This window comes from Pyxicephalus adspersus, chromosome 1, assembly GCF_032062135.1.
Source record: "Pyxicephalus adspersus chromosome 1, UCB_Pads_2.0, whole genome shotgun sequence".
NCBI classification, from domain to species: Eukaryota; Metazoa; Chordata; class Amphibia; order Anura; family Pyxicephalidae; genus Pyxicephalus; species Pyxicephalus adspersus.
The window spans coordinates 44,939,901-44,957,483 of record NC_092858.1 but is presented as its reverse complement, the minus strand read 5'-3'; the positions used below and the strand labels follow the sequence as shown (position 1 = coordinate 44,957,483).

General features: G+C 36.3%; 1 protein-coding gene across 1 annotated transcript in view; it reads left to right on the top strand.

Moving 5' to 3' along the window:
- Nucleotides 1-17,583, top strand: part of CACNB3 (calcium voltage-gated channel auxiliary subunit beta 3) — a 116,837-nt gene that overhangs the window by 84,859 nt on the left and 14,395 nt on the right. Inside the window, exons 3-7 of the mRNA XM_072399597.1 lie at nucleotides 2,616-2,738; nucleotides 7,516-7,638; nucleotides 10,807-10,922; nucleotides 11,137-11,229; nucleotides 16,462-16,608. Of these exons, the coding sequence (XP_072255698.1) occupies nucleotides 2,616-2,738; nucleotides 7,516-7,638; nucleotides 10,807-10,922; nucleotides 11,137-11,229; nucleotides 16,462-16,608 (602 nt within the window). The remainder of the gene's footprint in view (nucleotides 1-2,615; nucleotides 2,739-7,515; nucleotides 7,639-10,806; nucleotides 10,923-11,136; nucleotides 11,230-16,461; nucleotides 16,609-17,583) is intronic.

Genomic DNA, 17,583 nt, shown 5'->3' with positions numbered 1-17,583 from the left:
GATTTGGATTGATGAATCAGGCTCCCCGTCCTAGGATAGCAGTGCTGCTTCTTTTTTAGATACAGTACACTTGGGGAGTGTTGTCACTCAATGAGTGAAAGTTTGTAACTTGTAGGATTACTTGGTCTGTGGACACTTTTCCTAACATCATTTAGCTTTCAACATGCAACAATGACTTGATTGGTATACTGCATAGGGTCTGTGTTTTATTGTATTTCATCAACATCAGCAAATCAATCATTTTTTGTCTACCTAAATCTGGCCCATAGTATGGTAAATTTCCATTACATTCCATTTTACTTACATTCATATTAGCTGATCTCATTAAAAGACAGGTAAGAGTATTAGTGAAAGATTTTAAATGAAACCAGAGTTTAGCAGAAAATAAGTGTAATGGTTGCTGTAATGGTTTTGCTTATGGTTATGTGCTTACTATGTATGGCAGGAATCAATACACTTGACAGTAGCGTGGCCTGTATCTTCGGCCGAATCTAAGTGTTGTCTGCTAATCTGTAAAATGCCTCCCCGTCATCTCAGTGACCTGGTGTTCCATAATGGAGCTTTCATTTTGTGCTAAATGACATTGTAAGGCTTGACTTCCAATAAACAGCAGTAACAAGGCAACAGATGGGATCTGTAATAGCAAAGGTGTTCTTGAATATAGAGTCATCAATATATAATCTTTAGAAACTGGCATTTGATCATCATCAGTATCCAAATGCCTTGCTAAACGCTTCATACTAATGAAAGCAAAAAGTTTTTGTAAAGGTGATATCATATTAAAGTGGAATTGTGCTTTATTTGCATTGCTGTTAAGTAATTTCAAGGTTGGAGATCATAAAAAATATGCAGGTTCTCCAGGTGGCGTATATAAATCTTTCTACAATTAGAACTATAGGAAATAAAATATTTTACAATACAGGACAGCTACAGATAGTGTTTGTGATTCTTAACAGGCCTACTGACTTGCACGGTATGAATAGCAGGAAAGAAGTTCAATCACATGGAGCATTAAAGCAGTAATTCCAATGTAGGTGTAGTTTCTTAAGGAACAGATATTAGCACCCCCTTGCACATAAATACTCTACAGTAAATTCCTAGAGTAAATACTCCAGAGTAAAATTTTACACAAACAATAAAATGTCACAGAATAAAAAATAAAGAATTAAAAAAAAAATGAAAGGGGACACCCACTGGCTTAAAACAGGAGAGGAGCCTGCCACGAAGAGCTTACAATCTATCCTGCTAACCTTTGTAGAAAGCACCAGCCTAAAGATTACAGATCTTTATACCTGAGAAAGGGCTACCTGCCATATCTCACCGATGTAGTCTGAAATCCCATAGGTTGTTGGGTTACTGAACTTTTCACTGTCTGATTAAAAAATTGTGACAGAGTGCTTTTGTATCTGCAGAACTAGTGTTTTTATACAGCCTAATCTACTTTCCGAATATGGAATAAATTGAAAAGGTATAAATGGGGTGATTTGTTTCTCATTTCTGCAGTTATCACCACATGGGACCTGATATACTGTAGTTTAATTCTGATAACGTTATTAAAGGTTAAATATTACATTATAAAAATATCCTTCCCATGTCAACATTTTTTTACTGAAAGTATTTTATAATATTAGTCTTTTAGTGGCTTCATATTCTCTAACAATAGGTATTACTGCATGCTGGTTTACTTTCTGACAAAACTGTTTTCCTACTTTATATTCATCAAATGCCATTGATTTTTATTGCTGGCAATTGGCCATGATTTTTTTAGATTTAAATATATTTGTTATCAATACTTTTTGTATATGAGCTAAAAATATACTGTATACTACCAACATATTGTTTGTTGCGCATATATAACCAACGTGTTCTATACAACTAACTGAACACTACATGATAAGGCCACACAAATCTTCCAGAATATCCATGATTCATTGCCTATGGTATACTGGCCCTAGACATCCCAAATCAGGATGTGCCACATTAGGCTGCCAGGCCAAGCCTGACTGTTTGTTTGATTGGTGATGTATCCTGTTTGTTGGTAGAGGGAGAAGGAGAAATGGTGCATGCTGCTAGGGCAGTCATGTCAAAGCTATATAGAACCACGGAATGTTTTGTACCTGTATCTGCCTAATTAATTGTTTCTCTCCGGTGAGGGTGTGCAGCATTCACGCACAGGTTCCACTGAGCTGAAACTGTCACAAACAATTGATCGTGTGAATGTCATCCCATGCCAATGGGTTTCTTAAGATCTTTGTATTGAGTTTTAAGAAGTGAATGCAAGAATGGCTAAATATGTTCCAAATTTTTGTAGGCAATGTTCCTTTTGCATAGTGCTTGTTTTAATATCTTTTTTACAAGGCAAAAAAAAACTTAGGCATATATTAAAAATATACAGTGATGGAACACAAAACAGTCAGATCTTTGGGTATGAAATTAACAATAGCGTATATTTTGCTGCACTGTATTACACAACTTGTTTGTATTGTTGTATGTGTGTTTATATGTTTCTGTGTGTGTATATATATATATATATATAATCATGATCTATAAACTTATAGTGTCAGAATTCATAACAGCACAGCAACATATGAGTGACCTGGTTTCTTCTTTTTCAGGGTTCCGCTGATTCCTACACAAGTCGTCCATCGTTAGACTCCGACGTGTCACTGGAGGAGGACCGTGAGGCTGCCCGCCGCGAGGTGGAGAGGCAGGCTCAGGAACAGCTCGAGAGAGCCAGGGTATGAAAATACAGGAAAGTTTTATATTGTCAAGTTCTGCAATGAAAGACTTGGTGGCAAACCATAATGTATGATGACCATGTCTCTATGATGACCTGTCTCCATGTACACTTTGCTTAATATCATTCATCAATCCACCGTGACTCGTCAGCTTCATTGAGCAGAATGGGGCTTTGTGTACAGCGCTTGTTTGTTCATCAGTTCGTCAGTGGAAACTATCACAAAAGATTGTTTCTAGGTACAGTAATCTGACATGTGTACATAGCTTTAGAAAACTGTCACCATAAAACCTGTCCCAATTTCTTTTTCCTATAAAAACTGTAATTTTGTTTTTCCAGTCACTTTCTGCCTCATTAACAATCATTACCAGGAATAATAGAGAGGGTAAATTTATCTATTTGGGGCACAGACAACAATAAAACCTTGACGGGGTCGAATCCTTCCATTCACTACGAAAGACTACGAAAAGGGGTTTTGAATATAACTACTTTTTAAAACAGTACCGTATTTTTTGCCGTATAAGACGCACTTTTTCTTCCCCAAAACTGGGGGGGTAAAGTTAGTGCGTCCTATACGACAAATGTGTTATAAAATAATTAAAATAAAATACTCACCCGATACCCGATCCTGCGTGTGTCTCTTCTCCTCGCTGGCTGCATGCAGCGTGTGTCTTCTCTCCTCTCTGGCAGCATCGTGTCTTCTCCTGTCTGTAGTACAGAGCAAAAGAAGCCGGCACAGCGCCACCTGCTGTTCCCTGTCCTAACTGCCGTACAGTGGGAAAAAAAGCACAGAGTGATCAGAAGGGGAATTTGAATGACACAGAGTGATCAGAAAGGGAATTTGAAAGGCACAGAGTAATCAGAAAGGGAATTTGAATGGCACATGAGTGATCAGAAGGGGAATACCGGAATGAATTGCACATGAGTGATCAGAAGAGGAATAATCATTCAATATTTTTTCTAGATTTTCCTCCTTTAAAATTGGGTGCGTCTTATATTCCGGAGCGTCTTATACGGCGAAAAATACGGTAATTTGCATATGCAGGACATAACAACAGGTTTGCTGCCAATACTGCCAACTTTTAGTGCTAACTGATCAGTTAAAAACTTCAGTAACTAATACTAAGAGAATTACAGTATAAAGGCTTCCATGTCTAATCTTTACTTGTAGCTACATGGCTGTCACACTAATCTAATCATTTAGAAGTCCTTAACCCATATTTAAGTTTGCATGTCTGGAGTTCATGCTTGTTGCATGTGTTTTTCAAAGAGGAGATTTACAATAATAAAGCCAGAGATACCTGTACAGACATAAGCAGCAATTGTAAACTATATATTTTCTTTATTTTCATAGGATTGGGCTAACTTTTACGCTTTAGGATTTTAATAAAAAGGCTTAGATTGTTTTACAATGAAAACAGGAGGTATACACACTCCCAGCAACCTTGGAATTTTCATATATACTAAATTATAAAACTTTACAGCAATTGACTGCTTTTGGGAGTCACGAGTCCATCATTTAGCCATAAATGATGGGTGCTGTATTTTTGTAGCTTGATGTCATTTATTTTTGGTTGCTTTGGCCGTGAGTTCACCTGAGGTTAGTTTCTATCTGACCACTCGAGGATTGGTCCTAGGACAACACTACTGGGAAGTCAGTTGGTGCAGATGGTTTCTGTTTTTTTTTAAGGAATGTTTCATTGAGACTGAAGTATTCAAGATGAACCTGCTGAGATGTATCTGTGCTGAATCAGCAAGATGTCTCAATGCACACTCTGTATCTGTCATGTGGTTTTAGGTTATATTTAGCCTGTACATTGTAATTTTGAGCAGTGCCATAGGCAATTCGATCTACATGACGTTAGTCTATAGACCAATATTACCCCTGGGAATAACCTGAGATTGTATAATGATCAAGGAAATCTTGAATTTCATGTCATGTGGATGAATAAAAATAAATTGTTCTAGTAAGATTTAAGATCTATATAGTTCTTCTCACAATGGTAGTTAATTCACCTAAAGAGCTCTGCAAGGTCATTATTATAGAGGAGAAGTCTTGAGATTTATCATTTTAGTATGTACCAATGTATAAGATGTAACTCAGGGTAGCCATAGGACCTCCCTGGAGTAAACTGAGAAGGGAAGGTCTAGATAATAGTTAAGATATTTTCTGTTTGAGCTGCTTTAATTGGGTTAGTAATCCAGCATCCATACAGACAATCAAGCTGTGCTGAATTAGTTCTTTTGACATTTTACTATAGTAATTCATTAATGACAATGAAATGATTTAGCTATATACACTGATTCCATATTTGCATTGGACTGATTTGAAAACCAGATGCTTTCAGTTGACCTTGCCTGTAAAATGACATTCTAATAGTATAATATGTAAGGCCTTTTCTAGTCTAAAGAGCCTGAATGCATTTACTTTCTGCTGCTTTAACACTGTGTGAAAATGTTAAGAACTGGTATACAAAAGCAGTCTGTTTACTTTCAATTGACTTCTGATCTAATAAAACGAATGGCTCTGAAATAAAATATACTTTCATCTGATTGTAACCCGCATATTTTTTTCTTGATGAATTTTGAAATCAGGAATATTGGTAAATTTTGATCAAAACTAAATGTTTTGTGTAGTGTGTACAAGAAATCAATTTGTAATCGCATTCTGTCAGGTAAAAAGAAAAAAACTCTAGGGCAGAATATTGTACACAGGTGGAAAGTGTATGGAACTTCCAACTGATTTAATTACTGATTGGAAAATTGCTCAAATCAGTTGGTCAAAAGCAAAATTGGCATCAGATCTGCTTGTGCGTATCAGGCCTTACAGAACTTGTTGTTGACATTTCTTATATGTTGGTCATGTAGTTATGAGGTCAGTTCTTCACATTTTTGTGTGTCTAATATCTCCTGAGATTGGAGGCAGTATGAAACCAACAAATTTTGTTTTTTATGAATCATACAGTTTCAAGGATATATTTATAATAAACAGTTAAATCAGTAACTATGTTATGTAACTATCACCATCATGGATAGTGCATCATTTTAAATGGGTATTAGTGAAGGCTGGTTCCTTGTCTATAATGCTGATGCTTTGACTTCAGTGCTGTTTGAGTTGATGACATGGAACAAGTACAGGTAGTCCCCAAGTTATGGACATTCGACATACAGAAGACTTCTAGATATGAACAGATATATAGATATGTATGTTTTCATTTTTTATGTGAATATATTTAAGAATGTATCTCTATTACCTGATAGAATTTTCAAATGTGCATTTCATTAATCTAGTTATGATGTAAAGTATACAATCTTCTACCAATAATATGTAATACACCAATTGATATCTACTATATCCATATTGTATTCATCATACTGACCTAGAAAGTAATTACCACATACCCCTGGCGAAGCCTATACTGGCAAAACACGTCGGGTAAAAACACTTAACGGTGCATCTAAAAAAAAATCTCTAGTGACTTAATGTATAGTATGTTGAACTCCAACCCAGGATGTAATGGGCTGGGGTATCTTCATGTGATGTTTTTTAACTATGTATCAATCTAAGCATAAATACCTAATTACGGTTCTCTAAAACCATGGCCCCAAACCCCGACTCTTTCATTTCCTATTCTTTTTAAGAACAAACATACAGTCCCTATGTCTTATGTAACCCAGTGCCTACCTGTATAGAGACGTTATAAGTTTGAGAACGTAGAAACAGATATTATAATTTATAAGTAATTCTAAAACATTTATTTGCAGCATGCCTGTGTTGGGTCTGTGACAGACATAGTCACACATCTTGCACCTAGTTAGCTTACCAAACTTTAAAAAAATTGGTTTGGTATGTATAAACATAGACACACAGAATATTGCCAAGTCCTGCCATTAGAATAGGGTAATAAGTTATAGGGATTGTTTTCTGAATGACTAAGAACCTAATTAAACATCGTAAAAGCTTACTACCACATGCATTCTGTGTATTTTCCAGCACATTTAAACATCTCCGTCATCAGCCTTTCCTTTCTAAAGCTACGTACACACTTCCAATTATTATCGTTGGAAAACGAACGACGAACGATCCTGCACGATATATACGAACGATCGTATAGCACCGATCCTGCACATAGAGATAACGACACGATCGTTCGTAGATATTGTACACACAATAGATACGATCGTTTAAGCGATAGAGGAACTATGTGCACGACAGGAAAGTGAACGAACGTTCGTTCATTACGCATGCTCAGATCATGGACGATCAACGAACGACCGTACACACGAACGATGTTCAACGATCGTCGTCCAATCCGATCCACCGGTCCGGTCGTTCGTTTCCAACGAGTTTACTCGTTCGTCGGCGTCGTTGGTTACTTTTTTACGAACGATTTTTTGCCCAATCGATCGTTCGTCGTTGGATTGGAACGATACAAATTGGAAGTGTGTACGCACCTTAATTGGCCTCTTCTGATATAAATCTGAAGAGAGGGTCTAGTAAATGATTGTAAGTTTTTGGCAACTGACAATATTATCCAACGACAAGGAAAAGACAGAAGGAAATAATTGTACTGTATACACATATAACTCTCTCCTTCCTACAATTCTTCTCTTCATTCATCCTTTCATCTAACATTAATCCATCCCTTCAATGTAAATTAGCCACTCATCTTTCACCCTTATCTTGGATTTTGAAAGTGTAAATCTCAATGGTGTCTGTATTACAAAAAGTTCTCACTATTTATGCTTTGATACTTTGGACTTTTCTCTTCCTTCAGCTCAAGCCAGTTGCATTTGCTGTTAGAACCAATGTCAGTTACTGTGGAGCATTGGATGAAGAATGCCCAGTCCAGGGAGCTGCTATCAATTTTGAAGCCAAAGATTTTCTACATATCAAAGAGGTGAGAATGTGTATGTAGTGGGCTTACTTCCATCTTGTTGTAACTCATGTTTAGCGACAGTAAATAAGCCATGAGGTCCATGTATTGTCAAAAACCTTGAGAAAATTAATAAGAATAGGCAGTCATTTGTCATTATCCAGTTTAGTTTGGACCAGAGTTCTTGTCTATATACCTAAATAGGGCCCATGCTGGGGACTTGAATAATAACTCAAAAAAGCAGAGAAGGATTATCTATAGATAAGGTTTAAATATCCACTTGGACTAAATACCACCTTATCATCGTTTTATGATTTGATTTCATTGGAGAAGTTTCCAATGAGATGTTTGATTATAGGCCAGTCTTTTCCAGTCATCTAGCTCCCAAGAAACTCTCAAATCATCTTCCCAAAGCTTAAGGTAAAAAAGTTTTGCTAGAGATGCCTGTTCTATATTGAAACTAAGTAGCACAATATAGGTGGATGTGATCTTTAATTAATCCACATCAAGTATTCGAGGGATATCAGGGAACATGAAGAGGGCTTTGATTTCTACCTATTGAGGTTGAGTATCCAATAACATATCTTGGGCTAATTGAGCTGTTTGATTTTCCCTGTGATAAAGCAGTAATTTAGGCACCCCCAACCTTAATCTAAGCCTCTGTGTAAAGAAGACCTTTTGTGAATTCTCCTCAAGGTCCTTGTTTTACTGAGATCTCTGGTCCTTTAGTGGGACCCTTATTGACAGAGTGCAGAACAGAGAATCTGGTAATCTGAGTAAGATAGTCATTTTGATAGCTGCTATCCTCCCAACCCATCCATGGTGGAAGGGAGACTGATCATTGATTCAAATCTGCGAATATCTGGCAGAACAATGGATGGTAGTTAGCTGAACATAGGAATGATATTGTGGAGGTACGCTAAATACAGAATAGTCTTCGAGCACAGGTAAAATTGTAAAAATTTCATAAATGGCCACCAGGTTTGTGGGAAGGTCATTATCAAGAGAGAAGAATTTGCTTTTAGTAACCTGTAGGCCCGACAGGGAGGCAAAAGAGTGAACAACCCAAATAAAATTTGGCTGTGTAGTAAAAGGAGACGACATATAAATGAGGATGTTGTCCACAAGCAGAACACATTTGGACTTCTTTGAACAGCACAGTATTCCTTGAATATCAGGATTTGCCTGAATAGCTATTGCCAGTGGTTCAATAGCTAGGTCAAAGAGTAGCAGGAAATGGGGCAGCCCTGTCTACAATTAATGTTAAAGACTTATCCACACCAGCTGTAGGAACATCGTGCTGTAACTGCCAGAGGGTGGCCCTACTGTATGTTGTCCTATTGGGATTCTTTTGTACTATTACCAGTGGTCCAATTTGGTCTGGCCTCATCAATTTACCAGTAAAGAGAGAATTATGATTTGACATCCGATGTAAAAAACACGCACAGGATATCCCACAATAAATTTTGAATATTTTAACTTTGCCACATCCCGGAGATTAAGCAAATCTTGGAGAAAAAAGGGGAACTAAGGGACTAAAGGCAATCAGTTAGCATAACTGAGTACATTTCCATAAGGTTGAGATAACTGTACATGTTATCAATAACTTTTTTAAATGACAAAAACAAGTCAGTACAAAAAAAGCCTTGCAAATCACATATGCATAAAAACATCCCCAACCCGTTTCGTGGATCTGGTCCACTTCAGGAGGAATTAATTCTACAAATAAAAATATTATTACAAAAATACATTTTTTACACATAGTAATCAATTACAAAGATACAAAAATGTCAATATACAGAAAAAAATTAACACATCAGATAAAGGCGGTAATGTGGTGGTATGGATGTGTGCTAGTAAAAAAGCATGTGTAAGGCCCTGGTCAGGCTGCTGCTATCTTAGTTCTCCTAGCTGCTGCAAATGACATTGCTGGACTAAGCAAATAGTGTTTATTACTATGACTGTGCAGAGCATGGAGTTGCCAGACAGATGAGCATTTCCTAACAATGTGTTGGGAAATTTTGAATAATAAGAACTGATATTCCCAAATTACTTTAAATATAGTGGAAAATTTTAATTTGGAGTTTTACTATACCATCTCACAGGCATTCTCAGAAGAAATTATCGACAAACCTACCTAAAATTTCTTAAATACAGACACCCGAGATTGAGCAATCCACCTGGTCGACCAAAATCTCTGGAATAGACAGTATTTCAATGAATGCAGGCCACTATGTCGATAAGATTTTGAGACCATTTGTTTATAGTTTGCCCCTTTTTTTGAAGGATACACCTGAATTATTGAAGGTCATAGATGGCCTAACAGTACCTGAACGAACAATATTAGTGGGAATTGACATAGAATCACTATATTCCAGCATTCCCCATGAGAAGACATTAAAAATAGTTAATTTGTTTCTTGAAGAAAGAAGTAATGATTTAATAGGACAACATTTTTTTGTGTTTGTTTTGTTGAGACATATACTTAGCAAAAGTTTTTACCTTTCACAATTGTACCTTCCTCCAGGTGCAGGGAGTGGCTATGGGGACCTGATGTGCCCCACTTATTCCAACTTTTACCTTGGGGGATGGGAAAAAGAACTTTTTTCCAGTGATGCCTTATCGATCTACCTTCGCCATATCATTCTTTGGCGAAGGTATATCGACAAAGTCGACAGGACAGGTACCATAGAGTGTCTGTTGGACTTTATTGAACAATTAGGTCATAACTCTTTCAATCTCAAATTCACTTACCAGGGTAGTAATATGTGTTTACCTTTTCTTGATATTGAAATTTGGATTAATCCCGAGCTTTCATTGTTCTCTAATCTTTTTCGGAAGCCTACTGCGGGAAATACCATTCCTCCTGAGGAAGTGGACCAGATCTACGAAACGCGTTGAGGATGTTTCATGCATGTGTGATTTGCATGGCTTTTTTGTACTGACTTGTTTATAATGTTATATTAAAGAATTGTTTTTAAAAAATTTATTATTGTGATGTACAGTTATCTCAACCTTATGGAAATTAACTCGGATATACAAACTGATTGCTTTTAAAGTCCCTTAGTTCCCCCTTTTATCCAAAATTAGCATTTTGGTTTGACCTATTAAAAAGAAAAAAAATCTTTTTACACATCTGTATTAGTTTTTTTTTCATGTCTGCTTAGTACATAATTTCAACTGGTTTCACAGAAATACAACAATGACTGGTGGATCGGGAGGCTAGTGAAAGAAGGGGGAGACATCGTCTTTATTCCGAGCCCTCAGAGGCTAGAGGCCATTCGACTGAAACAAGAGCAGAAAGCAAGGTAAGATAAAGTATTGATACATTGAGTCTTGAGATCTAATCACATGATAGTATAGGGGGTAATCAATGCAGGCCCAAATCCCTAGGGTGTCTAAATCTGACCTTGGCTTTTTTTTGCATGCTACATGCTAATAAAACATTTCTGTAGGGCCAGAAAGGCTTGGCTTTGCTGTTAGGTGATCCATATTCCCAAGTAATGGCTTTTTTTTTCCCAGGAGGTCTGGTGGTAACCAGGGAGACATCGGAAATCGACGTTCGCCTCCCCCATCTATAGGTAAATATTGTCTTTATCCATTTTTTTCTGTACAGTAAATGTTTTGTATACAAAATAACTTGTTAAAGGGCTGTACTTTTAGTAAAGAGTTATCCTTTAACCAACCCCTTCCATTCACTCCCAAAGTGTAATACTTGTCTGATGTACCCAGATATTCAGACACTCCAAATCTAGTGGCTGGACAGCTTTGCACAAAATCATCATTCATTCCTATGGCTAGATCATATATTATGTGTCCCAAAGATAAACTGACTCTGATTGGTGTTTTAACTGTGCAAAAGGACATGACCGACTAAGAGGCTTCATAGTGGCAGTGAAGATATGTCAGGAGTGTCAACAGGTTTGAACGCATTACTTCATTGACATTTTCTAGAGCCTGGTAATATGTATGTTAGAATATTTCCCTATTTTTTGCGCACATGTTAAAATGTTAATTTTTCCCAAACATTAGTTACACACGCTCATATGTATGAGAAAAAGAAAGTTTCTGTTTTTATAAGTTTTATCAGGACATAATAAAAAATGAATCTGTTTTTTTGCAATTTCTAAAATAATTTAACTCCAACCTCAGGTGTAAATCAAAAAGATGTATAACACATTTCACTGTATCTTTATTTATTTAACAAAAATTAAGCCACAAATTGAGAATCCATGTGTGAAAAACAAAGCACACCCCATAATTCAGTAGCTTGGAGAACCACCTTCAGCAGAAATAATTTGAAGCAATTGTTTTCTGTATGACCTTATCAGTTCCTCACAACACTGTGGAGGAATTTTGTCCCACTCTGCTTTACATTATTGCTTAAGTTTACACGGGATTTACGGGCATTTGTTTATGCACTGCTCTCTCTAAACTCAACATTTTCACTTTACATATACTGCAGGGAAATTTGCAAATTTTACTTCTGCACATTAGTAAACAATTTTACCAAACAGGATAGGCAAATAATTCTATTACGGTTTACCTGCCATACTTTTACAGCAGCCTTCATTTACCTTAATGGGGGAACCTTAATAGATGAACCTGATGAAATACCTATCAGGTCTTTGGGGAAGCCCTGCTATAATTACTATACCCACAGCTCACAGCACATTAACATGGTGGTCATTGGGAAGAATGCTTCTTACATTACCTTGAAAGGTAATTGATTATTCCTCAAGCAACCCCTAACAACCTCTTGAGAAACCCCAGGGTTCCACAGATCCCTGATTGAGAAACACTGTCCTAGACAGTAGTTAAAGTAAATCCACCATGAGAGAAGAGGATGCCATTGTAACGTCCCTAAAAATAGTTGCTTGGTGATGTTGACCTTTTGACTCCCTGACCTTGAACAAGTTTACATTTAAAAACCTTATGAAGACTTTTTAGGAATGCTAATTAAACAAATGTGTTCAGAAACAGCGTAGAAGTTGGATCATTTGCTTAGGTTTAACTGTTGTCTAATGTCTTGTGGTAAGCTTAGAACAGAAGAAACACAAGACATGAAATAAGATAAAGCTCACTGAAGTTCCAGACAAATTGCCTGGTAAAATTATCTGGATTATGCCACTTTTGTATTGAAGCAATCCTTATGTAATATCCAACTTAATTAGCATATTAAAACAGTGCCAGACATTTGCTGCTTTTGTGAAAATAATCCTGCTGTTCTCTGTCACCCCGCTGGCATAGTTGAGCTCAGTGAGTCAGGACAACATTAAAAGCATGAAATTCGCCAATATCTGGCAATATAAACTTGAACAGCAATATATCATTCAACTTTTGTGTATTCAGTTAATGTCTTCTTTTAAAAGAGGACTGATAGTTTAGCTCTCTTGTTATCGTTTTCTATATAAATACATTAATAATGCAATAGAAAATATGCTGTACCCCTTGACCTCACAGTTTACACAGCTGAATATACTATATTAATATGACACAATGTATTAGAATTCCAATACTGTGAGACCAGTTTGTTGCAACATCTGGAAAACAAAGAACCAGTCCTCAAGGCAAAGGAGACAGCAGTCTCCTGTTCATAACATGGTTTCTTAGAACTCTCATATCTGTCTGTCACTTGCAACCCCTATTTAATGTACAGCGCTGCAAAATATGTTGGCGCTATATAAATCCTGTTTAATAAAAAAAAATATTAATAATAATCTCGCTGTGGTATGCATTGTGCATAAACTGTTTCAGCAGAGCATTTTGTGCAGCTTTGTGTCAATTACCAAACCCTATCACAGAGGATGAGACTCCACTGCTATGGGCTTTTTTGGCTGACCCAGGCTGTTCTGACTTTCTTCTGATCGAATTTGGATATATATTTATGTACACTTAGGTTGTTGTGATATTATTTGATATATGTTGACATTCCATGTTGTTACTACCAAGGCTACCACTATAAATGACTGTAAACCAATATTAACAGTTTTATCTTGCAAAATGTGTGAACTATTGATGCTAATAAAATGTTTTTAATAAATTAGAATTCTGTAATAAGCAGAGTGGGAGGGGGGTAGATGAGAGCTGGCATGTCAGAAGATTTCACAATCTATTACAGTATTAGGGAGGATACAGAAAGCATAAAAGCTTGCAATCTTTTAGTGCATAAAGAACAGATTTTGAAAGTAAATCTATATTTATGGAAGGCACGGAGGAGTGGGGTAGCTCACCCATGGTAACATTAAGTCATACATTAACTTGCATTTGATTTTGGATGGTGGATGTTCTGTTTCTGACGGTACACTGCAACCTAATAGGATGAATGAGCAGTAAAGGTATACAGTATACAATGCTTTTTAAAAAAATGTACAGTTTTGTCAGTTAAGTATTTTCTTCCAATCAAATTTTTTTTGTCTGCACACCCCTAGTAAATGATAATGTTACAAATCATATATATTGCCAACACAGTAGGGTCTATGCAATTCTACTGGTGTGTAATAGGCCAGAGAACACTCAGTAAGGACTTGTCAGACATTTTTTTGGAAAGCAGAAGAAATGTTATATGAAAAACACAGATTACCCCATTACCCTAAACTGTAAAATAGCTAATATATTACTGCTAGAAACCTAAATACACTACAGTATGTCTCAGTATGTCTCTACGTGCTGTCTCAAATGTTAGGGCATTCACAATACCATATATACAAGTAAACACTTGTTCTCAGAGAAATAAACAAAAAGGCTGAATTTATATCCAGATTCCGCTTCATCAGTTAGCTCCTGTTGTATTTTTTTAGCATCAGCAAACCAGAAATACACTACATCAGCAGATATGGTTTCTTATTGTTCCTAAGAGGATTCCACCTCTTATATAAAAGAACAGAAGTCTGCACTTTAGGAATACTGCTTCTGTTCCTGTCCTTTTCGATATAAGAGTAATGCTAGCTTCACTAGAATTTACCTAATAATAAAATGACACATTTTTGATCCTTCTTTAAATATTTAGTATAACTATATATTACTTATATTATGCAGATACTTTTATATTATATTGTGCTTTACAGAAAACAAAGTATTTAGGTTTTAGGAGAAGTAGAAAACACAAGGAGAACATTTACATATTTACCAGTGGTGCACATTATCTACGTAGTTTCACTGGAGAAAAAAAAAGAAAAATAACAGCTTGAAAACAATTAATGTTTTCGTAGTATTATTGCAGGTAACGAATGGCAGTTAACTAGTCCTTACATTAAAGACCCACATCAGTTTTCTTTTTTCATGCTTTGTTCGCCATATTTTCATATTATCACTGTTTTGTGTTTAAGAAGGTGAATGCTTTTTATAATTATCCTTGTAAATCTTTTTTTTGGGTGAAGTGGTGGACATGTATCTATAAAGCATGAACCCGAAAATAATATCAGAAATCAAAAATTGAGAAATAGAGAAGATAAAGGAAGGTATACTTGTATTTAACCTGGCACAACTTTAAAATGAAAAAAAAAGTGCAGTGGTATTGTGTTAATGTACTAATTGAAGGTCATCTATCATGTGCCACTTACTCGGCTCCTTGTTTCTTCAGAGTTCAATGTGCTGTACACAATGTTAAAGGCACATGCTGATTCAGACCCTTTTCCTGAGTCTTGTTCACAGGATATGTAATAATGTTTGACAGGAATGAGCAACTCTTCAGCCTCCTGTAGAACACATGATTATGCAAAGTAGTTGTCTTTTTCTTAGAAAGATCCTAATTAGCGCATTAGGAAACGCTGCCTTGTTTTAGCACTCATTAAAGGCATTGTAAAAAATCAGATAAGAACACCTCTTAGTTTAATAACCATAACTATTTATCATTAGCGCATAGATAAAATAATGTAGAAAACGTCAAGAAAAGAAATCCCCAAGCCACAGCCCCTGTGGAGGGTACCTCCAGTGCTCTTCTCTATAGCTCCCCTGCTAGGCACCAATAATTGTTAAAAATACTTAGTTTTGTCATAAATTGAACTGGAAATTTCTCAGATTTCAAATATTGCACTGTGTTGAGGCAGGAGTTATATCACTTGCTCCTCTATACCCAGTGAGGGAGGGTGGTAAATATCTCAGGAGCAGGGGGGGTGAAAAAGGATAACAAGTGGAACAGTTCAGATTTCCCCTTCCTTCCTTCCTCCTTCCTGTATGATTTACAGTAACTTAGGGGGCTGTGAGGATTTAGAGTATATTACTAATGCAACTAACTGATGGAAACCGTGCCATGAAAAACTGAAAAGGTTTTATGAGTTAAGAAAGGTCCTCCCTAGGTCACTAAACAATCAACTGCTAACATCTATTTTTTAATGAATGGAGATTATTTGTTTCCCCAACCTCATGAACAGATTCTGTCCAATGTCACCCATTATGATCAGGAGATATATTTTGATCAGCATTAATACAAAGTCTAAATAAAACTTTACACTAAAGATTCAGCCGGACAAGGGGCTTTGTCAATCTTCTGTGGGGTTCATCTGTGGAACCGATCATAATTCAAGATTTTATGGCACATATACACAAAACAAATCAACTAATTTAAGTACAAGTACTTGTGCCATAGTATGATCATTTATGTTGCAGTGAGTAAAATGGTTAGGATTATTACAGAGAAAATAACTCCAGGAAATATTGATTAAAAAAATGATGCCTATGAGCCAAATGGCAGCAGCAGTCTGCGGCACAAAAATGAATACTGTTATAAACTGACAACTCTCCAAATGTCTTGCTAATTTATATTCAGACTGCCCATTGCCCCGTAACCTTCTATGCAGTCTTCATAAATTCCCTCTGCAGACTGCCTGCTAAAACGTTCTTTTTTTAAACTGAAAATGAACCTGATGATTGCTTATCTGCAGGTCCAACGTGCAGTTACTATAGAACCTACCAGCATTTCTTGTTTTTCCCACAGGTGACCGACATGATGCAGAAAGCCCTCTTTGACTTCATGAAGCACAGATTTGATGGCAGGTGAGACTGTTTTATCTTGTAAACATCACTGCATTCCAGATTTGTGGATCCTGTAACTTTCATAGTGTTTGGACCGGACAGTTGTCTGTTTTATAGGCTGGTTGATACAGGATAAGGTGGTAATTGTGTTTTTTATGGAAGTAATAAAAACACAAAAATTTGAAAAGTAAGCTGATAACTATGAGTTACAATTTATTGTATATCATACAGCTGGCTTTGCTGGTTTATCTCAATTTTACTTTTTTGGGCCAAGGTGTTTTTTTTTCTGTTGTCCCCTTTAGGCTGGATATTACAGTACAAGATTCGCATTTGTCCACTTTGTTACCAAAACACTCAAAGTTCTGATAATTGCATAAAATACAAAGAAAATAAGACCAAAAAGAAAGGATCATTTGATGGCATCATCAGAACAATCATTATCAAGTACATTGTAGTGATATGAATTAAAAGATACACTTTAATAAAGCCTGGCCTAATCGTGTTAGTGTTTCATTAAGTAGAATAAACAGGGGGTTTACGCCTAACGTAACCTTGTAACCAACTGTTTGATGCATCGCCACTGATATACGAAGCCTTTTCTCATAAAGAATAGATATTGATGAAACAACCTACAAGACCTGATTGTTTTGAATGAATGTCACAAAAGAGCATTGTGACACTACTTGAAACTAAATTTCTGGTGAAATGTATTTCCCTTTGCACCTAAGCATAGTAGCAGAACCCTGATAATTTAGAAACTCTCCACCTTCATGGTGTACCCATGCCTCAAACTCCAGCTCACACAAAAAAAACATTATTATTCTTGTCCCTCTATTTTCCAATTCCTCAGAGGTGAAAACATGTATTTTTTTCATTAGGATAAGTAATAAGTACCCACAAATAGCTAATAATGAATAAATGTCACATCCCAAAAACAACAATATTTTTTACCGTGTTTCCCCGATTTTAAGACATCCCCATTAAATAAGCCACCCC